General features: G+C 37.6%; 1 protein-coding gene across 2 annotated transcripts; it reads left to right on the forward strand.

Moving 5' to 3' along the window:
- Positions 1 to 22,497: 22,497 nt before the first annotated feature.
- On the forward strand, positions 22,498 to 23,941 carry LOC129776216 (60S ribosomal protein L13). 2 transcript variants are annotated; one of them, XM_055781730.1, is made up of 3 exons: positions 22,498 to 22,633; positions 23,046 to 23,317; positions 23,377 to 23,941. In XM_055781730.1, exons 2-3 carry the CDS (start codon positions 23,075 to 23,077, stop codon positions 23,791 to 23,793), a joined length of 660 nt encoding a protein of 219 aa, XP_055637705.1. In that variant the 5' UTR covers positions 22,498 to 22,633; positions 23,046 to 23,074; the 3' UTR covers positions 23,794 to 23,941. The 2 variants fall into 2 exon arrangements, with proteins under 2 accessions (XP_055637705.1, XP_055637706.1); XM_055781731.1 differs by having other exon boundaries at positions 22,553 to 22,669.
- The last annotated feature ends 1,810 nt before the right edge of the window (positions 23,942 to 25,751 follow it).

Below are 25,751 nucleotides of genomic sequence, written 5' to 3' on the forward strand. Positions count from 1 at the left end.
AAGACTTTAAAAAAATCATTTTTGTCATTTTTGGGAAAAAAAAGAAAAAAAGTCGATTCTTCGGACCATATCTAATATTTTGCAGTAAGGAACAAAACTACTACTTTTCGAAAATCTGAGAACCACTATATCGGTTGGGCATGGAATGGCTGTATTAGCGTACACCGTGGTTTCTGTGCATAGTCATATCGATTATAAAATGGAAGATGAGTACCAGATTATATTCAACGCTGGCACAGTGAGCCAGAAGATGGATGGGCCAACTTAATGATTCCCGCTATAATGTCGGACAGAATCTTGAGCATCTTCAGCAGGACTTAATAACGAAACTGTTTGGCAGCCACAGATGTATAGAAAAATGGGAATGCCTCCAATTATCGATCAAAATTATTGATAATAATTGTCTTCAATATCGTGACAGCCAGGTAATGGAAGGTATCCGCGGTGACTAGTGGCGATATTCGAGTTCGGGATCCAAACTTTTCTCCATCTGATTAGAGGGGTCCAATACGATTTTAAATTGGTAAAATTAGATTGAAAACTTCTACTTGGTATTATTTAATTACTTGAAGCACGTAGTCTTATACTTATGACAGACATACAGCTGTACTTGCGCTGTACTTCGAAAAATGTATGTCTGTCACCATGTACAGCGCTAAAACCATGCAAGCAACTCGGTACAATCGCTGTATCTGTACCGACCTGTTTCACCGTTGTACATGACTACAGTTGTACGGTGCGCAGCGTCACAAACGGTTAGTGGTGGGTAGCATGAACAAACTGAATCAAAACACTTGGTAAATATTATTTTCATTAACTTTCTCTTGAGTTAATAACTCAGATTGGAAACTTGTTTGTTGTGTTTGATAGTTCAGACGCTAAATAAAAAACTTTTTTATTGAAACATGAGGTGAAAATTGGTCGAATTTCTGATTGTCAATTTGACATGCGGTGCAATGTACAACCAAAGTATGTCTGTCATGCTACGATGGTACCTGTACAACGCTGTACACGTACAACGCAAGTACAGCTGTATGTCTGTCCCTGGTATTACGCGGCACAGTCCCGCATTTCGACAAAGTGTCCCACGATAGATTACGTCCCGCATTTGGCAAAAGAAGCAAAAATGTCCCGCGATATCGATATATTTCAATATTACGATTCGATCATGTTCATTTTCTTAAATAGATGAACTTCAAAGAAACATGTATTTAGCAGATTGTTCAAGCCAGTTTCATCGCATCGAAAATGGACTTTTTGTTCAGAGAGTTTCAACTGGGAACAACGGCAACAAAATTGGAAAAGGATTTTTATAAAAGTGCCTTATTTATCCGCAGGGACCGACGTGAGTCAGACAAAAAAAATCATTCTCGTTCCTCCAGCTCGGGCGGGGCTCAACGTGTTAAATAAGCAGGAAGAAATAGTGGATGCTGGACAGGAAGAGACAGAGATATTTGAAGAAGTAACGTAAATGAAGCCTCGGGCGGCCTTACGATCGTCAGCCAGAGAAGGCCTTCTTCGAGAACTTGGTGTGGAATATACATTTGACGTCAATGCTTACCTCCTTGGTGTGGAATGTAATGTACCCGGTCCCCTACCATTCGTTGAATTCTAGCGTCAAGTAGATTTAGTCATTCATTATGAGTACGACACAGCGCTTCACCGGAAAGAGGTTTTTCACCAGCACCTCCAGCTCCAGCATTTTGGCCAGATTCTTCTCCATCGTTTGGCCAGTTGTTTCGTTCTCTTAGCTTAAGGAGTGGCAGGGAGAGGATGTTGTAAATACCAAATCGGCTGTATCCGGTGGACATGAAGTGCCTCATCAAGTTGCTTGATTGTTTTCGCCATGGCTGTTGCGGGTCAATAGCGTTGAATAATTTTTGTTGAAAGCTTAATGAACATAAGTTTCAAGAAAAATTTGTTCCATCGAATTATCTTTTCCAGTTTTTTTCCATCGCCATGCATACGTTAACACTAAAATTGTTGAAAAATTGCTTCGAATTTTCAAATATTCCATTTGGTAATTTGAAATGAAATTGTAGAATTCGAATCGTACTTGCCAGACTTAAATGCTCTGACTGAGCGAGTTTTTTTCAAGAGTAAACAAAATCTGTACCACCGAAAAATTACAACTATGTGCCGATATGTTGAAAGAAATGATACAGATCAGGTTTAATTGCAGGGATACATGTTATGAATTTCATGAATAAATGAGACTCGTTAAACTATGGCTTATGTTCACATAACGTAAAAAAATTTAAAAAACAGGAAGTGGGTTATATCTATGGTATAACCGCAAAGGTGACGTAGGACTATCGTTGATTTAGAGATCATTTGTTTAAAGTTGAATCTAAATCCATTCTGAATGAATGAATAAATGAATATTTGGGGGACTTCGAAAACGAGAGCGTTACGTTTGAGGCACAAGGTTTTATGCATCCAATATAGGATACGAAAAACCTTGTTCTGAAGAATAATCTTCAGAAGCTTTCCTGCTAACTGTACTTGATTGACAAATCACAAACCCAAATGTATTATATGGATATTTTATGGATAGAAAACATTAAAATAAACTCTTTCGCTTGAATGTAATTTTCAATTCCAAGGGGAACTGGCAGATTATTTTCCAGCAATTATTTTATTATAAGATATTTCCACATTTTCCTTGATTGAAACATATTTGGTCATAGTGTTACATGGATAGAAAACATTCAAATAAACTCTTTACATGAATGTATTTTTAAATTCCCAGAGGAACTGGCAGATTATTTTCAGTAACGATTAGATATTTCCACATTTTCCTCGATACTGGAAGCCCACCAGTGGTTAATGCTAACTCGATAACCATCTGTTAATAGCATTTGATTGAAACATATTTGGTCACAGTGTTACATGGATAGAAAACACTCAAATAAACTCTTTCACATGAATGTATTTTTAAATTCCCAGAGGAACTGGCAAATTGTTTTCCGGATCTTTCTCGATGCTGAATGGCATCCAAACGGAAAGAATTCCGTGCGTGTATGTGTGTGTGTAGCGGCTGCTTCGATGGTCACCTTCTCTTCTCCTGAAGGATCGGCTTCTCTGTGCTCCCTCACAGTTTCAAACAAACTGCTTGCGTTTCAGGGCAGATCTCGATCCTTCGCCGTCCAGCACCCTCAGCAACGATGTTGTCTTGTCGATGTCCTCACGAAAAATGAATGCATCTCACCACCAGAATTACGCTTAAGTATGCTTTTTGTGCGTGATTGAATCGAGAGAAGGCGTGGTTTACGATGGTAAACTAGAGGGGAATGAACTCTCTGAGCTCGGAACTTTCGGCGACTGAGCAATTATCGATTGCGGGCGCATACAATATTGGATACGGAAATATCCTACTGATGGGGAAGAATAATCTTCAGAAGCTTTCCTGCTAATTACACTTGATTGAAAAATTACAAAATCAAATGTATTTGATCGCTTTGTTATATGGTTAGAAAACATTAAAATAAACTCTTTCACATGAATGTATTTTTAAATTCCCAGAGGAACTGACAGATTATTTTCTAGAAATGATTAGATCTTTCCGGAACTTTCGATGCTGAATGGCATCCAAACGGAAAGAATTCCGCGCGTGTATGTGTGTGTAGCGATGTCTTCCCGGGGAACCACCGTTTGTGGCATCACTATCCTCCTGATGGATTCCCTTCTGGCCTAGGGTGCACAAACAGGCTCTTGGTGACACCGTTCATCCGCGCTTTCATGATAAACGAAGAGCTTCACCACAACAGCGACAACATGTTCCAATCGCTGTTCAATTAGAACTGAGTGGATTTCCGAGCGGCGCTCGCTTATATACCGATTGGTGATTTCAATAGCCTGTTTTGAAATCAATTTTAAGACCATTGAAACAAGTTTTTGGATCAAAAAGTAACAAGTATAGAACGCGTAGACATTTTATCTTTCGAATGAAGTGTTTATCATGCCATTTCGTTCAGTTGTTTAGGAGCTATTAACGCTCAAAATCTCGGTCTCCGGCGTAACGCTTTCTTTCGTTTTCGAAACTTCGATTTTACACCCCGGTATAGAAATGAAAGACGTAGTCCTACGTCAAAAATATTGGTGTCCCGCGTTAGACCTCTGACCATCTGGTTACTTTATATTATTATAATATAAAATTAATTTCAGACACAAGTTTTGTATAGGAATTTCTCACCACTTGCCAATTTGCATTCGCATAGAATACTAATTTTGTTCGGAACAGTTAATTTTCATTCATAATTTACACTTCAAAATTCGTTTTTTCTTCTCAAAAACACATCATAATACTCACTCTTCAAATACAGGCTGTTCCTTTCAATTTCAGAGATGCCAGTTTTTTAGTTTGCGAAAATATATACAAGTTATATTGTCTGCAAGCAAATGTTTTTATTCTATGAATAATATTATACGAGATCTGTTCGAAATCTGTTATCTTTCGAATGAAGTTTTTTAGTTTGCGAAAATATATACAAGTTATATTGTCTGCAAGCAAATGTTTTTATTCTATGAATAATATTATACGAGATCTGTTCGAAAAATATCGCGACTTTCGAATTTACGTGGGTTACGTATATTCGATTCTTCATTTCATGTCTCTCACTTATGCTGACAAGTACGGCTATTTTTAATGTTCAGTTAATTTTTGATTTGAGTGTTTTGTTTCATCTTCGATTTTTACCTATTGCCTATCTTTAGAGAAATCCCTTCGTAGTGCTGACGCAAAATCAACTATGGCTATGAAAATGCTTAATGGAATGGGATAGAGTGCGCCACTCTATCTACAAGCGCTGTTCTAAAAGTACACGATTTTTGTATACCCACGAATTACTTATATTCGATTTAAGTTGTTGTCGTGTTCGGACTTCCACGCTTTGCGTCTTTTACATCTTTTCGATCCTCCGAGAACATTTTTTCGAACTCCGATAAACGTTGTTTCGCTCCAAGGTAGATTCACCAGATTTCACAATTAACATTCGGAATGTGTTCGCGCTTTTAATTTGGTTTTTCACACAAAATTTGATACAGATTCTTTGATCCATTTTTGCAATAGGCAACAATCGAAGATGAACCAAAACACGCGTAAGAAAAGCTATTGTCAAAAATTAACTGAACATTCAAAATAGCCGTACTAGTCAGCATAAGTGAGAGACATGAGTACCAACATAATGCCACCAAAAAAATCTAGAATCGAATATACGTAACTCGCGTAAATTCTAAAGTCGCTATACTTTTTGAACAGACCTCGTATGAGGGGCTCAGAAGGAAAGGGTGTAAGTGACATGTTCGAGTTTCTCTTCATCGACCATCTCTTTTGGTCATAACTTAGCTGCAATCAAATTTCGAGCAGCTGAGTTATCCACGAAAGAAAAACTAGAAGTGGGTTATATCCTTGATATAACTGCAAGGTGGGCGTAGGACTAACGTTGACTTAGCAATCAACAAGTAACAAGCATATAAATCTTAGACGTTTCATCTTTCGAATAAAGTGATTATCATACCACTTCGTTTAGCCGGAAAAGAATTATTAACGTTCAAAGGGGGAATCGATTCCTCCTCGGAAATACCTAGCGCAAATAGTACCCACTCCCCAAGCCCCGTCAGTTGGAATCATCGTTGATCCGGAGCAGGATTATTATCGCTCGAGAAGGAATGGATTCCTCCTCGGAATTAAACAGCGAAAATAAGATCACCTTCCCAACAATTCCAACTTCCCAGTAACGACGATCGATTGCAGCATTCGTAAACAAATAATTTTATAACGCTGCTTTTATAAATGTGATTTCTTCGACATGTAATATAATATCCACTTTGATCATCACTACACCGTATCATACCATATCAAATCCATAGTCAATCCGAGTACAATAGTACTCGCTACTTGCATCTAATTTTCTATGGCAATTTCCTCTGCCTCCATGGTTTTGAAATCTGTGTTAGGGGAACATTCCAATTTGCAGAAAGGCAAACGAGTACAAAAGTACCCACTGCTTGCATCTAATTTGCTATGCCAATTTCCCCTGGCTCCATGGTTTTTAAGTCTGTGTTAGGGAAACATCCATCCATTCCAGCGATCGTACTTCAATCGTTGCGCAATTATAACTGAGTGGATTTCCGAGCGGCACTCGCTTATATACCGATTGGTGTGATTTCAATAGTCTGTTTTGAAAGTAATTTTAGGGCTATTGAAACAAATTTTTGGATCAAAAAGTAACAAGCATATAACGCGTAGACATTTCCACATTTTCCTTGATTGAAACATATTTGGTCATAGTGTTACATGGATAGAAAACATTCAAATAAACTCTTTACATGAATGTATTTTTAAATTCCCAGAGGAACTGGCAGATTATTTTCAGTAACGATTAGATATTTCCACATTTTCCTCGATACTGGAAGCCCACCAGTGGTTAATGCTAACTCGATAACCATCTGTTAATAGCATTTGATTGAAACATATTTGGTCACAGTGTTACATGGATAGAAAACACTCAAATAAACTCTTTCACATGAATGTATTTTTAAATTCCCAGAGGAACTGGCAAATTGTTTTCCGGATCTTTCTCGATGCTGAATGGCATCCAAACGGAAAGAATTCCGTGCGTGTATGTGTGTGTGTAGCGGCTGCTTCGATGGTCACCTTCTCTTCTCCTGAAGGATCGGCTTCTCTGTGCTCCCTCACAGTTTCAAACAAACTGCTTGCGTTTCAGGGCAGATCTCGATCCTTCGCCGTCCAGCACCCTCAGCAACGATGTTGTCTTGTCGATGTCCTCACGAAAAATGAATGCATCTCACCACCAGAATTACGCTTAAGTATGCTTTTTGTGCGTGATTGAATCGAGAGAAGGCGTGGTTTACGATGGTAAACTAGAGGGGAATGAACTCTCTGAGCTCGGAACTTTCGGCGACTGAGCAATTATCGATTGCGGGCGCATACAATATTGGATACGGAAATATCCTACTGATGGGGAAGAATAATCTTCAGAAGCTTTCCTGCTAATTACACTTGATTGAAAAATTACAAAATCAAATGTATTTGATCGCTTTGTTATATGGTTAGAAAACATTAAAATAAACTCTTTCACATGAATGTATTTTTAAATTCCCAGAGGAACTGACAGATTATTTTCTAGAAATGATTAGATCTTTCCGGAACTTTCGATGCTGAATGGCATCCAAACGGAAAGAATTCCGCGCGTGTATGTGTGTGTAGCGATGTCTTCCCGGGGAACCACCGTTTGTGGCATCACTATCCTCCTGATGGATTCCCTTCTGGCCTAGGGTGCACAAACAGGCTCTTGGTGACACCGTTCATCCGCGCTTTCATGATAAACGAAGAGCTTCACCACAACAGCGACAACATGTTCCAATCGCTGTTCAATTAGAACTGAGTGGATTTCCGAGCGGCGCTCGCTTATATACCGATTGGTGATTTCAATAGCCTGTTTTGAAATCAATTTTAAGACCATTGAAACAAGTTTTTGGATCAAAAAGTAACAAGTATAGAACGCGTAGACATTTTATCTTTCGAATGAAGTGTTTATCATGCCATTTCGTTCAGTTGTTTAGGAGCTATTAACGCTCAAAATATCGGTCTCCGGCGTAACGCTTTCGTTTTCGAAACTTCGATTTTACACCCCGGTATAGAAATGAAAGACGTAGTCCTACGTCAAAAATATTGGTGTCCCGCGTTAGACCTCTGACCATCTGGTTACTTTATATTATTATAATATAAAATTAATTTCAGACACAAGTTTTGTATAGGAATTTCTCACCACTTGCCAATTTGCATTCGCATAGAATACTAATTTTGTTCGGAACAGTTAATTTTCATTCATAATTTACACTTCAAAATTCGTTTTTTCTTCTCAAAAACACATCATAATACTCACTCTTCAAATACAGGCTGTTCCTTTCAATTTCAGAGATGCCAGTTTTTTAGTTTGCGAAAATATATACAAGTTATATTGTCTGCAAGCAAATGTTTTTATTCTATGAATAATATTATACGAGATCTGTTCGAAAAATATCGCGACTTTCGAATTTACGTGGGTTACGTATATTCGATTCTTCATTTCATGTCTCTCACTTATGCTGACAAGTACGGCTATTTTTAATGTTCAGTTAATTTTTGATTTGAGTGTTTTGTTTCATCTTCGATTTTTACCTATTGCCTATCTTTAGAGAAATCCCTTCGTAGTGCTGACGCAAAATCAACTATGGCTATGAAAATGCTTAATGGAATGGGATAGAGTGCGCCACTCTATCTACAAGCGCTGTTCTAAAAGTACACGATTTTTGTATACCCACGAATTACTTATATTCGATTTAAGTTGTTGTCGTGTTCGGACTTCCACGCTTTGCGTCTTTTACATCTTTTCGATCCTCCGAGAACATTTTTTCGAACTCCGATAAACGTTGTTTCGCTCCAAGGTAGATTCACCAGATTTCACAATTAACATTCGGAATGTGTTCGCGCTTTTAATTTGGTTTTTCACACAAAATTTGATACAGATTCTTTGATCCATTTTTGCAATAGGCAACAATCGAAGATGAACCAAAACACGCGTAAGAAAAGCTATTGTCAAAAATTAACTGAACATTCAAAATAGCCGTACTAGTCAGCATAAGTGAGAGACATGAGTACCAACATAATGCCACCAAAAAAATCTAGAATCGAATATACGTAACTCGCGTAAATTCTAAAGTCGCTATACTTTTTGAACAGACCTCGTATGAGGGGCTCAGAAGGAAAGGGTGTAAGTGACATGTTCGAGTTTCTCTTCATCGACCATCTCTTTTGGTCATAACTTAGCTGCAATCAAATTTCGAGCAGCTGAGTTATCCACGAAAGAAAAACTAGAAGTGGGTTATATCCTTGATATAACTGCAAGGTGGGCGTAGGACTAACGTTGACTTAGCAATCAACAAGTAACAAGCATATAAATCTTAGACGTTTCATCTTTCGAATAAAGTGATTATCATACCACTTCGTTTAGCCGGAAAAGAATTATTAACGTTCAAAGGGGGAATCGATTCCTCCTCGGAAATACCTAGCGCAAATAGTACCCACTCCCCAAGCCCCGACAGTTGGAATCATCGTTGATCCGGAGCAGGATTATTATCGCTCGAGAAGGAATGGATTCCTCCTCGGAATTAAACAGCGAAAATAAGATCACCTTCCCAACAATTCCAACTTCCCAGTAACGACGATCGATTGCAGCATTCGTAAACAAATAATTTTATAACGCTGCTTTTATAAATGTGATTTCTTCGACATGTAATATAATATCCACTTTGATCATCACTACACCGTATCATACCATATCAAATCCATAGTCAATCCGAGTACAATAGTACTCGCTACTTGCATCTAATTTTCTATGGCAATTTCCTCTGCCTCCATGGTTTTGAAATCTGTGTTAGGGGAACATTCCAATTTGCAGAAAGGCAAACGAGTACAAAAGTACCCACTGCTTGCATCTAATTTGCTATGCCAATTTCCCCTGGCTCCATGGTTTTTAAGTCTGTGTTAGGGAAACATCCATCCATTCCAGCGATCGTACTTCAATCGTTGCGCAATTATAACTGAGTGGATTTCCGAGCGGCACTCGCTTATATACCGATTGGTGTGATTTCAATAGTCTGTTTTGAAAGTAATTTTAGGGCTATTGAAACAAATTTTTGGATCAAAAAGTAACAAGCATATAACGCGTAGACATTTTATCTCTGGAATGAATTGTTTATCATACTATTTCGTTCAGTTGTTTAGGAGCTATTAACGCTCAAAATCTCGGTCTCCGGCGTAACGCGTTCGTTTTCGAAAGTTTGAACTTACACCCCAGTATAGAAATGAAAGACGTAGTCCTACGTCAAAAGATTCCTTTCCTTTTGAGCCCCTCATATATCATTTGTTGATCATACTCATCCTACCCAGGTAACCAGTAAGCACTAATAAATGATCTGCACTGCACTGTAAGCACTGTAAACACATATAGAATACTGAATAATTGCTTATTACGCTCTATAAAGCAATATAGGGTGGTATAATGCTAAAAAGGCGAAATATAGGGCTCTTTCAATACACCAGTTACAGCTTTAAATAAGAATTACTTAAGCTTACTTATGGCTAACTGAAAACGTCACTTGTGATGACAGCCTTTAATAAGCATCATTAATGCTTGTATACCCAGCAATCATTAAATCGCATAACAAGCGTATATATAACATCATATGCCCTAAAATTTGGTTGGCATATAATGCGCCTAACTTTCATATGCATGCAAAAGTGGAGGCCATACACATACATGGCAAATGCTTACCGAATTTCCCAGCAAACATTAAATCGTATAACTTTGCACATGATAAGTTACATATAATTTCGTATCAAATCACAATCGCATAAAATATGAATCAAAATATCGATCATATATATCTAAAATCGCATAAAATGCAAAAACACGATTTTCCATGTCATCGATGGATTGAGTGGTAACGTTGTCGTATCAAATCGCATATCAGTCCAAAAAGCATCGCATATCGTTATATACGGTTTTATATGCGTACAAAATATGGCATATACGTATATCGCCTCCACTTTTGTGTGTATATGCTAGTTATCTGCATCATATATCATACAAATGTGTCTTGGTTGTATGTATATCGCCTCCAATTATAGCTATTCATACGACTTAATGTTTGCTGGGTTGTTTGGATGATTATGCAATTTTGACCGGCTATAATAGCGACTTTTGCCATACTCATATACGATTTATTACAGACATAGGAAAAAAACAAATCACGCAAAATATTTTCGTGAAATGTTTATTATAGCCTCACGAATCGCCATTTTTTTATATTAAATACTCATTAAATACTCATGTTTGTAGAAATAATAATTGTTTGATTGACTTGTGTTGGGAGTGGAATATGAATGTTTGAAATGGCACAGATTGATGTTTGGTGAAAACTGCTCCGATGTGGGTTCGAACTTCGGTCGTCTGGATTATCATCCAACAGCTATCTCGCGCGGCTATCTGAAATTTAATTCAACAGCGGTTAAAATTTTCGAGTCCATCAGCATTTCATTGACATTTCAATATGATGTAATATGTTCTTTATTAGGATCTAATATGATTCACTGTTTCATGATTTTCTTCAGCATGCAACACGATTCACTACAGTACTGAATCGATTAAAATTATGCGCTTATACGACACACAAACTGCATCAGCGTTATATACGCATATGATGCGGATTGAATATATTTTACGACAATGTGCATCATAAAATTGATGTTTATTATACCGAATTGCGACTTAATTTGATAATGGTATTTAAAATCGAGTTTTTACATTTAATGCGATTTCAAATATACACGATACATACTTTGATTGATATTATATGCGATTATGAATTAGTCGGATTTCTTGTAAGGGTGGGTTTAGACTAGGGATATATTCATGTGAAGAAATATGATAAGATTTATAGAAATCGCATCAACCGTTTACACTAGCGTGAACTTCTATAATGAATGTATTCATATTTTCAGTGAATTTATTCACCTGAAGTAGAACTGCATCCAACTTTAGTGATTTCTCACCAGTGAGAAATTCACAAGCGTTTCAAGTTATATATACCTCGAATAAGTGTATCATATTTATTCTCACCCGTTTACACCTATTTTCACGTGAATAAATCCATCTATAGCTATAGATCTCCCTAATGTAAACCCGTCATAAGACTTGGCACGTGCAAAATTATACGATTTAATGTTTGGTGGGTCTTGGGGGTCTCCGTAGCCACATTGGTTGCGCGTTCGCTTAGTAAGCGATCGATCGTGAGTTCAAAACTCAGGACCCTCATTGACCATCTTTGTGTTGTTACAGAATAGCTACGTCCACGCAACAATCATCAGCGATGGAGATCGATCCACGGTCGAAATTAGATCGATTCATCCATACAACTGCTCTGCTCTGCAAGACACATCGGGCTGCTGTTCTATAAATAGCTCAACAATGATCAATCAACTTTCTCCGCTGTCCGGTGGTCTAACTGGATAATGGAAGAAAAATACAATACAGAATACTCTTACGCCTAAATGGCTACTGTGTAAATGTACCATATGCAATGGTATAGAAGGAATACTGGCGAATGGCAACTGTGTAATGTAATGTGCTATAATTATAGATATGATAACCATGTGACATGTACACGATTAAAATTCGGCTCTGTTACAACTAAAATGCTAATGAGCCTGAAATAAATAAATGGGATAAAAAAAAAATGTTTGGTGGGTAATGTTCCATAGAAACATCAAGTTGTTTATCTTTTGTTTTTTTCTAAGAAAAAGCCATCGAAACAATCGGAACTGGATAAAAAACGAAAATAAATTAAGGCACATACATTTCATGGGGCCATACAGATTTATTGCAACCCTTTTGACGTAGGACTACGTCTATCCGGAAGATATAGGGGGTGAAATGAAAATCTAGGCACTGAACAAATAGGAAAAAATGCAAGATTTGGAACGCTTATAACTCGAGCATTTCTCAATAGATCGCAAAGGTTTTTGCATCAATTGATAGGAAATATATCTACGCATCTATTATAACGAATAATATTTCATTTTTCTTGAGATAAATAATTGAATAATTGTGAAATATCGAGCATTGTCCAAATGCACTATGTGCCCATTTTTTATTGGTCCATTTTGTGCTCCTCAAATCGTACCGACCAAAACGGGCAACCAGAGCAGCAGCGAAATACAATGAAGCACGATTGGAAAGGAAAAAGAAAAACATGAAGTGGGTTATATCTATGGTATAACCGCAAGGGTGACGTAGGACTATCGTTGATTTAGAGATCATTTGTTTGAAGTTGAATCTAAATCCATTCTGAATGAATGAATAAATGAATATTTGGGGGACTTCTAAAACGTTACGTTACGCGTTACGTTGGAGGCACAAGGTTTTATGCATCCAATATAGGATACGAAAAACCTTGTTCTGAAGAATAATCTTCAGAAGCTTTCCTGCTATCTGTACTTGATTGACAAATCACAAACCCAAATGTATTATATGGATATTTTATGGATAGAAAACATTAAAATAAACTCTTTCGCTTGAATGTAATTTTCAATTCCAAGGGGAACTGGCAGATTATTTTCCAGCAACGATTAGATATTTCCACATTTTCCTCGATACTGGAAGCCCACCAGTAGTTAATACTAACTCGATAACCACCTGTTAATAGCACTTGATTGAAAAATATTTGGTCACAGTGTTACATGGATAGAAAACATTAAAATAAACTCTTTCACATGAATGTATTTTTAAATTCCCAGAGGAACTGGCAGATTATTTTCCAGCAATGATTAGATCTTTCCGGAACTTTCTCGATGCTGAATGACATCCAAACGGAAAGAATTCCGCGCGTGTATGTGTCGATCCTTTGCCGTCCACCTCGTCCAGCACGTTAGGCAACGATGTTGTCTTGTCGATGTCCTCACGAAAAATGAATGTGTCTCACCACCAGAATATCGCTTAAGTATGTTTTGTGTGTGTGATTGAGTCGAGAGGTGTGGTTTACGATGGCAATTTGGAAGGCAATCTAGAGGGGAATGAACTCTCTGAGCTCGAAACTTTCGGCGACTGAGCAATAATCGATTGCGTGCGCATACAATATTAGATACGGAAATATCCTACTGATGAGGAAGAATAATCTTCAGAAGCTTTCCTGCTAATTACACTTGGTTGAAAAATTACAAAATCAAATGTATTTGGTCGCTGTGTTATTTGGTTAGAAACATTAAAATAAACTCTTTCACATGAATGTATTTTTAAATTCCCAGAGGAACTGGCAGATTATATTCCAGAAATGATTAGATCTTTCCGGAACTTTCTCGATGCTGAATGGCATCCAAACGATGTCTTCCCGGGGAACCGTTTGTGGCATCACTCTCCTCCTGATGGATTCCCTTCTGGCCTAAGGTGCACAAACAGGCTCTTGGTGACACCGTTCATCCGCGCTTTCATGATAAACGAAGAGCTTCACCACAACAGCGACAACATGCTCCAATCGCTGTTCAATTAGAACTGAGTGGATTTCCGAGCGGCGCTCGCTTATATACCGATTGGTGATTTCAATAGCCTGTTTTGAGAACGATTTTAAGACTATTGAAACAAGTTTTTGGATCAAAAAGTAACAAGTATATAACGCGTAGACATTTTATCTTTCGAATGAAGTGTTTATCATACCATTTCGTTCATTTTTTTAGGAGCTATTAACGCTCAAAATCTCGGTCTCCGGCGTAACGCTTTCGGTTTCGAAACTTTGATTTTACACCCCGGTATTGAAATGAAAGACGTAGTCCTACGTCAAAAATATGAACGAAACATTGGTCGCAGTCTCACACATGCGTAATTCTCGAGCCAGCCAGTCAGCTTAAAAATCCCCGCTCCGCTGCCGTAACGATCATTCTCATCCAAACCGTACACCACATCGTTTCGCATCACATCACATCAACAAACCAACACAAGCAGCCATGGTTGGATATGGCAAAGGAGGAGAAGTGAAGGGAAAGGCAAAATCCCGCTCGAACCGTGTTGGTCTGGAGTTCCCCGCAAGGGTAGCTAGGCCGAGCGCGTTAGTACCAGTGCACCAGGCAGTATGTTGCAGAAGAAAAACGTTTGTTCTTTATACAAACTGCTTTGGTGGCAAATCCAGAACAAGGTGGCATCGATGGCGTTCGAAAAGGTTTTTTTCAAAACCACGAGTACTAAGTTTTCTAAATCGGAACCGTTCCATAAAACACGGCGCTTTTCAGGGCCATTAAACCTTCCAAAAAAGAGTTTAGGAAATACAGTTCAATGCTTTCTAAAACAATATCCAAAATAATAATAAAACACAAATTGATTTTTTCATAATTTGTTTGCCAGGATCTGATGAGTATGTGAATTTGGCAGTTGTTCTGAGCTTATTGATAGTTGGGGATTTTCCTGATTATTCAATTTTCATCAATTCTTAAATTGTTTCCAGATTGAAAGTACAGTAATTTACGATTAGTTCGACATTTAGCTAATTCGACGGACATGTAATGCTACATATTTAGTTGGACATTTTTGTAAAATATTTGGACATAGAGATCCAAATTATGACCCCATATTGAAAGTCGACACTGTACCACTGTCATCGCAAATGTTCAATTACAGGTTAAAATCGCCTCCAATGCGACACTGAGTGGCGCTTCGGCACGTCGCGTAAAATATAATTTACTGTACAACTTGTCACAAGCTGGATGGAAAGAAATTTTACAACTGTGAAAGCTGTGGCGAGTGGCAAACGCAATCGCTAAACAGGAAGGTTTAGCCGAACAAGATGGTGATATCGAGTGATAACAAAACAATAAACTCTTTAGATTAAAGATGATTTTGTGGTCCTGAAAAGGACCCTTTTTAGGGTTTGCTTCCGGATCAGCAGTCGGAAAACGCTCTTTACTTGGAGCTGGTATACTTCTTCACCGCTTTGGTACCTTCGGAAACCGCATGTAAGTTCACCGGGCAGCAACAGACTGATTGCGATCTGAATTTCCCACGCCGCAATGGTTGACCGCTTATTATAGTGGGTCAGACGCGAGGCTTCCGCTACGATACGCTCAAAGATGCATCGACGAAGCTCATGACGCTCATCGCCTTCGATGAGAAACTTGTGTCGGAATGAACCTGTTTCAGCACCTTATGATGTAGATAGCATATGACTCCTTCTCTTTCTTCTTGTCGGATTCCGAGATATTCTTCTGCGCCGTGCCGAACTTTTTGATGGCTTTTCCACTATTCCACTATTCTTCGGTGCCTTCGTGTTTGTTAGAAACAACTGCATGTAAATCCAACGAGCGAACAAATCGTAATGAATGTATTTTCGTTCGTCTCGTTGGACTCGCCCCTTTGGCTGAGTCTGCCGATTTGTCTCTATCCTGTGAGCGTGTACCGCTAAAGTACAAAACGTGCGGATCCGCTGAAAAATATATCATTCTCTTTCAAACCGTAAATCAGTGTGGTTGTATGGCATCGTTTCACATCACAACGCATCAACGGATTGGTGCCGGAGCACCAGTTTATCTAATAGCGGTTATAGAATTTCGGCCGCCGGAGTGCTCGAGTTGGCTTGCAAAGGTGCTCACGACAATAAGAAAACCCGCCTATGTGACGTATAATATGAACTGATTTATTTTGTTTATGCTTGTTTCTGAACTTATTGGTAATTGGGGTGTTTTAAATTAATCATTCAGTTTTCACAAATCCATGCATGGTTCCCGAATTGAAAGTGGCTTCAAATTACAACACATTGTATGCAGGATGGCATTCACGAATTTTCTCGGTAGCAAGAACTGCTTTCTTTGGTTGATAACTGATGTTGAAAATTGACTGAGGTTACATCTGCATTGTATAGAAATGAGAAATGAGCTGAGGACCACTATGCATTCCCTATCATAGCCATCATTTTGATTGTACGATATGTCCATACGCCAAAAGATGACCGGCGTTGAACATTTAACAAGTACAAAGTCTTCAGAAAAATATCAAGAAGCAACTATAAGATAGTGAGAAAAAATTGAGAAAGTTTGTAAAAAAAACGCAAAACACAACATCAAAGGTTCTTTTCAGAACCTCCAACATGTTCATTGAGAGTAAACAGTAAACTAATCCATTTTTCAGTTAGATAGGTAGGTATTCGCGTAGGAGAAGAAAATAAAACAATATATTTAAAATATATATTGAGCAAAAGCTGTCCCCTTTGTATAGTCCTACGTCACTCCGATTATGTCCCCGACATTACCCACCCGTCTTTTTTTCATTGATGTTATAACAAGTTTCTTCATTATTTAGATCTACGGCACACTGCTTGGAATGAGAAATAATTATAATATGAAAATTACCTTATGCGAATCGAACCGGGGTACATCTACAACATGAGTGTTTCTCTGTTGTGCCTTTGCTATCTGAACCACTGTTGATGTAGATAAATGAATTGAAAATAGTTCTATTTCAACAGGTGCTCAGATACCTGCTGAAGAAGATCATGCAACACCGGAAAAACGTTGTTTTTGGTAGAAACCGGCTTGGAAGCATATTTTTCGCCTAAAATTTCCAGTTTTTAAAGTTTTTCTCCAATTCTGTTTAATATCCATGTTATGTTTATTTTGAGACAAACACTTGAAGCCAGATACCCAATGCTCAATGCATGTTTCGTTTCATGCTAAAGCATATTGGGCACATTCGTTTTTAAATGCGCATATAGGGCTTTCGTTAATGATTATTTTCATATGTTTGTAAGCAATATATGGTAGCACTCAATGTGCATATAGAGCTCTCATTAATGCCTACTTTCATTAATGTTAATATGCATTAATAATGTTGATATAAGGTCTATAAGCATAAAAAAGCAGATATACTGCCATTTGGGAGTATTATTAGAGATGCTGAATTAGTGCCACAAACGTTAAACGTTACTAAACGTTAATGCTTATGGTTACTTGGGTATACCTTTCATTTTAAGCCCCTCAATTGCAATCGTAGAAAAAACTAACAAAAATGAAATATCTGCAAATTTACAGACACGATTACAAATCTGGCAAGTCAGTCTCGAAGTCCGTGAGGTTCAACGTCAACATCATGCCATGTAATATTGACCGTGTGAGCACGGCAGTGGAACTTCATACAAATCACTCGTCGAAAAGTGTCTCCTTTTTCACTGCTTGTTTACATCGACGAATATATTTTTTTCCACTATGTTTCATAGGAGAGTGTATGCATGCTGACAGATTTCTACTACGAGGTGTTTAATGAAGGATGAAAGGTGGGAATGTTTATGTTTATATATGATTTATCGTACGATTTAATTGATTGCATAAAAGTTGTCAACAAAACTGGAGTTAAGCACATTTTTAAATTTGAACAAATATTGATAAGAGGTTCCCAGCAATTCTTGATGTTTATTGCGTGATTTGGTGACTGCATAAGTTGTTTGAAATGAAGGTTTAGTGTAATTATTTTATTTTGAGGATTATATTCACAAACATACAAGTATGATTAATATGAATTGCATGTATATGATGCGCCTAGCCAGCCCATACATGCAAACGTGGAGGCGATATACATACATCCTAGAAAATAATAAATCGTATAATTATCGTTTATATTACATCATATACGCCATATACATGTATATGGCCTCCAATTTTATATGCATATGCCAGTTATACACATCATACAAGTAATGTGTCTTAGATGTATGTATATCGCCTCCAATTTTAGATTTTTGCCGTAGGACTACGTCTTACATTAAGGTTCCAAATCAGAAAACAGGTCACTTTTTTATGAAATAAAGTTAACGTTAATAACTACTTTTTTTTGCTACGAACGGATTTAAACGTTTTGTATTCGATTGGAAATTTTTCTAAGATTTTTTTGTTTGATATGTTATACATTACAATCCCATAATCTGTATATGGTTTAAATTGATGAAAAATGGAAGAATTCCCAATTTCCATACATTTGTTCTATCCATTGTGGTAGCTTATGCAGCCGCTAGAACAGAAACAACGAAGAGGGATAGCGAAAAGAAAAAAATGCGAAGTAAACTCCACTCTTGCATAGTATGTAAGCTGTCGCTAGCGTATAAGTATTGCATCGCCTCTGAGGAAAATTCTCAGAATATGTCTGTGCCCGAAACAACAAAGGTCGCTTATTCTGCTCGTTTTGTGTTCAATGTATCCCTTCGAGCTGTGAACGCTAGTGAATATTTCACTTGAAGTGCATCTGGCATTGCAATTAACACAACCATCCGAATGGCAAAGCAGGCGAAAAAAGAGAAGAGTTAGGTCGCTTCTAAACATCAGTGTTTGGTTTTTTTGTGTGTGTCTTGTTTTCATTGCGCAAAACATAGAACTTAGAAACTTTGTTGACGGTATCTACCGAGAGTCGAGAAACGATTCTTCTTCTTTTGAATTATAGACACTTGAAACTCAGAGAGATCATTCGTCTTCGATGGCGATGCACGGAAGATACCACTCGTCAATTTTCAGAGCAATGCGTGCATTGATATAAAGAAACGAATTGCGACATATGACCATAGCGTATTGTTCTCGCAAAGCCAAAAAATGATCGTTGCTTCTCGAAATGAGTCTACAAAACTACGCAAGCCATTAAACATTTTCAGGGTCCCCGGAACTTTTTACTAAAGAGTTATTTCAACGTATTCGGAAATAATATTCGAAATGATAAACCATCAAATTTCAAAAGAAAAAAGATTGCATAGTCCTACGTTCTAAGCGGTCGTGTCTCTGATACAACCCCTCGAATTTTTTTTTACTATTCAATGTTTGCTGGGCAGGCCCGAAGGCAGTTTTAAATTGTTAAAATATGAATGAAATTTTTTACTTCATGTTATTTGATTACTTGAAACCTGTAGTACTGAACTTTATTTAACCATTTCTATATCAATTTTGCGATATTTCCTCTAAAGCACAATAAACAATCAGGAATGAAGTATCCAAGTGCAACTCTTTCGTATCATATGCCACGACGACGATAGTCGTACTAGATGCATGTAGGAGTCGTATATTCATCCATCCAACCATCGTGAATACTGTTGCAAGTGGAAAATAAATGTGTGTTCATTGCTTATGACATTATACATTATGACATAAATAACCAGGTGTATGACAGGATTATAGCTATCTCACTCTACATACCGTCACCGCCTATCTCACTATCCCTCTGCTGCAAAAGTTCATCATCGACATCACGATATGTCAGTTGGTGGTAAATTGGTAATTCGCGATGACGTCGACGTCTGGTGGCGACTTCAAGTTAGAGCCATAATTTGGGTCCCAAAATCATAAGTGTAATCTCTACCAGATTAGAAGACACGGAGCCGGTTTTAAAATTTTCAAATTTGAATGAAAATTTTCACATTATGTTATTTAATTATTAGAAACACGTATTTCTGACTTTCATTCAACCATATGGTCATACAATTCCAACATTGTTGCTGATTTTTTTTCTTTATAATATAAAATTGTCTTCATAAACAATTTTCGTATGAGACTTTTTCCCCACCTGCAAACAAAAATGTTTTTTATTTAAACAGAATACTAATTTGATATGGAAAAGCTAATTTTCATTCATAATTTTAATTTTGAAAACGTTCATTCCGACTGAAAATCAGCCATTCTTTGACGCTCCCCTTAACTAGTAAACGAAGCACACTGCCGTCAACGCGGATCGCTGTTTTGAAGAAAACAAATACTTCTGACGTTTGAGATGTTGGCACCAAAAACATGGCGGGTGCCATACGGCTGTAAATAACAACATAATACAGTAATTTAAATTTAATACGACATGCCGAGGCACCACTCAGTGTCGCTTTGGAGGCCTGTAATTTAACATTGGCGATGTGAGTGGTACAGTGTCGACGTCTGGTGGCAACTTTAATGTGGCGCCATAATTTGGTCCCCGAACTCGATGTTTACAAAAATGTCACATTAAACGTGTCACATTACAGGTCTGTTCAATAATCTAAACGTCGCATTAACTGTAACTTACTGTATATAAACAATATTTATTCCCAGCTGTTTTGAGGCATCTCGCACAAATTGACAATATCATTCAGTTGTCAGTGCAAGTCGGTTCGATTTTTAGAGTGTAAAAAAAGTTCACTGTTTACATAAAAGCAATCTCGAATCGGTCCCACTTTTTTGCTTGAAGTTACTATCCCCTGGTGTAAAGCGGACCTTACACGGTCAAATTTATTGACAATATGATGACATTTGAGAGCATAATGACAGCTGAACATGGCCGACAACGCAGAAATCCGGATTTTCTGATTTTCGGGCATCAATATCGTGACATTTCATATGGATGCATGATGTTGACGTTTTACCTCACGGACTTCCAGACTGAGTTGCCAGATTTGCAAGCGGACATTTAATGTTTGTTAGTCTTTTTTGCGATTGCAATTAAAATTTATAAACTTCTGAAATTGTAGCAATCATAAATGAAAGCTTTTGGTTTGGAAAACTGATATAGTAATTTACACTTAATGCGACATGCCGGAGTACCACTCAGTGTCGCATTGGAGGCGATTTGACCTGTAATTAGACATTGAAGATGAGAGTGGTACAGCGTCGACGTCTGGCGGCGAATGTCAATGTGGGGCCATAATTTGGGCCCGAACTCGATGTTTACAAAAATGTCTAACTAAACGTGTCGCATATAGGTCTGTCCAATTAGAATGTCGCATTAAATGTAAATTACTGTACCTAAAATAGCAAAATAAAGTACTTTTCGCGATACAAACCAAAACCTCAAAGTAACTGACAATGTGATGGTGAGAGAGTGAATGAAAATTAACAACGTCTTAGGAATGTTTAAAACATTGAACTCGGTCATTCTTTGCGCTAGCGAGCGGGGCAGCCACTTTAGTCTAAGTTGTGTGTTTCTTCACACTCCGCTATAAAATTTGGAGAATGAGAAGATCTGGGAAAATCACAGGTGAAAAAACATCACGTGTTAATTCAAGTTACAGGAGAATCCCGATTATCCGTGAATAGTCGGGATGATTTTTAAACATAGAAACTATGTTTTATCAATACAGAAATAGATACAGATACAGATAATCGGGGTTCTACTGTCATAGTCTTATTTATCGAATAAAAACATTTGCTTGCAGATAATATAATTTGCATATATTTTCACAATCTAAAATAATTTGGCATCCCTGAAACTGAAAGGATCAGTCTGTATTTGTGAAGCGAGTATTATGATGTGTTTTTGAGAAGGAAAAACGAGTTTTAAAGTGTAAATTATGGATGAAAATTAACTTTTCCAAATCAAATTAGTATTCTATGTGAATGCAAATCACTTTTTTTCTTCAAGTGGTGAGAAAATCCCATACAAAAATTGTATCTGAAACTGACGTTATATAATAATAATAAATTTTAGTAGGAATATCTGAAAATTCATAGAAAATAGGTTAAGTTAGAGTTAGGACTACGCGCTTCAACTAATTAAATAATACCAAGTAGATATTTTCATTCAAATTTTACCAATTGAAAATTGCAATTTAGCCTTCTAATCTGATGGAGAATAGTTTGGATCCCAAACTCGAATGTTACCACTAGCCATCGCGGATATTTTCATTGTCTCGGGTTGAGGGCGATATTGACCGTGTAAGGTGGCAAAATATTGATTGAGGTTAGATCGGATGTCGAAAGCCTAGCTGTCACGATATTGAAGACACTTATTGTCAATCAGTTTGATCGTGTAAGGTGCCCATAAGGTCCGTTTTATTCTCTTCGTCAAACCAGAGAAAACCGTCAAACCTGTCAGAACGGTACACTTGGTATGATATTCAAACCAAGCAACGTCCCCTCGTTCATTATCGCTGAAACTTGGCGTCTCGTTGATTGAACGCACCGGAAATTGTCGAGCTGTCAAGTTGCGCTATTTTGACGCATTGTTAAGTCGAATCTGTCAAAGCTGTCAAAGCAAACTTCTACTGCCTCTCTCTTTTCCGGCCTTTACGGTAGTTGTGTGAACACATTTTTGTCGAGGTACGGAGCAAATTTATCGAATTTCGAGTGATACAGGTGAAATATTGTGACGATTGTGGGATTTTCTGGAGCCACAGACGTTAACGATGATTGTTTTAATAAGACCGTAAAGATTGTGATAAATTTTATGCATTATTCGTTGTAAAAAATCGAGTGAATGTTTACGATTTGGTATTGCTGCCTGTGACCATTTAGCGTGGAAATAGAATGGGTTTGCACTCATTAATTGAAATGCTCGTTTTTGATAGCAGTGATTATTTGAAATCTCGTGAATATATAGCAATTGGGTTTTTCGTAAAGAAGATATCTGTTCAGGTTATGTTTGGCTCCAAAGGACGTTGCATGTTTTTATCTAGCTGACAGCTGGGTGCCATATTATACTAATGATCGTTTGTTTTGTTTTGCATTGCAGGGCCAACTTAGCCAACACATCCGAGCAAGATGGTGAAGGGTAATCATATAATTCCAAATGCCCATTTCCACAAATATTGGCAACGGCACATTCGCACCTGGTTCAACCAACCAGCTCGCAAATACCGTCGCAGACAGAACCGTATCAAGAAAGCAAAGGCTGTCTTTCCACGTCCAGCGGCCGGCCCGCTGCGTCCAATTGTGCGGTGCCCTTCGCAGCGCTACAATACCAAGATCCGCCCTGGACGTGGTTTCACCCTCGCTGAACTTAAGGTAATTCTTGTGGATTTAATTTAATTTCGTCCAGTGTTTATAAAATGTTTCTCTCACAGGGTGCTGGTCTTACCAAGAGTTTCGCCCAAACCATTGGTATCGCTGTCGATCCCCGTCGCCAGAACAAATCGATCGAGAGCCGCCAGCAAAACATTCAACGTTTGAAGGAATATCGCAGCAAACTGATTCTTTTCCCGATCCACCCGAAGAAGAAGCTCCGCAAGGGCGAAGCCACCGAGGAGGAACGTAAGCTGGCCACCCAGCTAAAGGGCCCAGTGCTGCCGATCGTGAACGAGAAACCCTCGATCGAATTCCGCCCGATCACCGAGAAGGAGAAGAAGTTCTCCGCATTCCTTGCTGTGCGCCAGGCTCGTCTGCATGCGCGTCACTTTGGTGCCCGCGCCAAGAAGGCGAAGGAGAATGCGGAGAACGAGGCCAACCCGGCTGCTGCCAGCGAGAAGAAAAGCAAGAAGTAAATTTGCCAGGACTTCCGGCGGGTAGAATTTTATTCTTTATAATTTTCTCGTGTATTTAAGTGGATGGAATAATGATTGTAAGAGGAGGCGGATTAATAAAAACCAGCTGGATATGTATCCAATTAGGAATTTATTCGTTCAAATAATACTCAGACTGTTTTATAATTTTCATCTGTTCCTATTTTTCTAGTGCAAAAGATTTGACTGTTTCGTAGTGATAAACTCGGTGACTCGTTTTCTGTTTAAAAAATCTGCTAGAATCGCATTTTCCTCTGCTAGCCTATGGGCCCTCTTCCAGAAGACGGGACGAGAGCTCGTTTGCTCGTTTGTTTTCATATTCCAGAAGCCGAGCTCGGCTAAAAATAGACGAGAAGCTCGTCTGGTTCTACGACCATTTGGTTGCGCTCGCCGATGAATTAGTCGAGTCGCCTAGTTTGTATTCTACTGTTTCGCCTTTATCTTCAGAAATTGTTTCACGGCTAAACTAGTATTGTAAGAGCAATGTATGTTTTCAACTGCAACCATCAAATTCAATTCAGTAATTGCAAAATTTCACAGATTTCCAAATGGGCCATTTCTGAACAACACCTACAAATGTAAACATTGAACTCATATCCAGGGATGCCAGATGACTGTTTTGAATATATTAACACGGCACGAAAAGTCTCTTCACATCATATGAAACGAAAATGAATAATTCAAAATTCAATTCATTTTGTGCATTTTTGATAAGCCAATGTTTTTTTTTCTTTCTAATGATTTACATTTTACGTTAATGCGTTTCATTCCGTACCTAAATGTTTCGAAGTTCATTGCTATGGATGTGAAAAAACAAGACTACTTTATTGTATAACTGTTAATGGAAATACCATTTTGTCTCAAATTCCGAACACTTAAGCTTTGATGGCCATTAAACAGTGTCTCATTACTCAAAATGGTACTCTTTCGCGAAATTTAATTGATTTTTGGATACAATAGAGACTTCTGTTTAATTTGACTAGAAGAAAATTGATTTTCAAATACATATTCACGGTGAAAAACTAAAAAAATATTCAATCACTTTTGTCTCAAATTCCGAACACCATTTTTGTCAAATTCCAAACACCATTTTCCGAACAGCAAAAATGCCTTTTTTTAAATCATATCTTTTGAAACACTGAACCGATTCATATGATCGATATATCAAATTAAAGTCAACTAGCTAGTCTTTTTTGTAAAAATGTTATACTCGCAAAAAATTGGACTTTCGTAATTATTGACTGTTTGTTATTATTGTTATTGGCGCTATATCGGTATCAATACCTATAAATGATGTTGAAATGAAGTCTATAACAAAAATAATGTCAAGGTTTTGATTATTAAATCATTTATAACATTAAAGTTCAGTAAATTCACATTGAAAAACGAAGTGTCCGTAATTTGAATTATGCGTAGAAATTTGATTCATATTTCGAACGCTAATTTGAATGAAGATTTCTACATAAAATATCGTTCTTTTTATCCATTTATTGTAGATTCGTACAAATTCTAGCACTTAAAGAGCGAACACGAAATTATTGCGACACCGAAAATGTCATGCCAATTTTCTTATAATGTTTAGAATCAAAAATTTTAGGGTATTTTTTTTTTTTTTATCCCATTTATTTATTTCTTTATTAGGCTCATTTGCATTTTAGCTGTAACAGAGCCGGGTTTTAATCGTGTACATGTACATATGTTTATGTTTCTATAAATTGTAAATTACACAGTAGTTCGTAGTAGCCATTTAGGCGTTAAGTTTTCTGTTCCATTACATTATGGAAAATTACCAGTAGTAGCCATTTAGGCGTAAGGGTATTCTTTCTGTTCTTCCATTGTTCAGCAGACCGGACAGCGGAGACAGTTGATATTGATCATTGTTGGGTTATTTATAGAACAGCAGCCCGATGTTTCTTGCAGTGCAGAGCAGTTGTATGGAT

Source organism: Toxorhynchites rutilus, chromosome 3 (assembly GCF_029784135.1).
Source record: "Toxorhynchites rutilus septentrionalis strain SRP chromosome 3, ASM2978413v1, whole genome shotgun sequence".
Taxonomy (NCBI): Eukaryota; Metazoa; Arthropoda; class Insecta; order Diptera; family Culicidae; genus Toxorhynchites; species Toxorhynchites rutilus.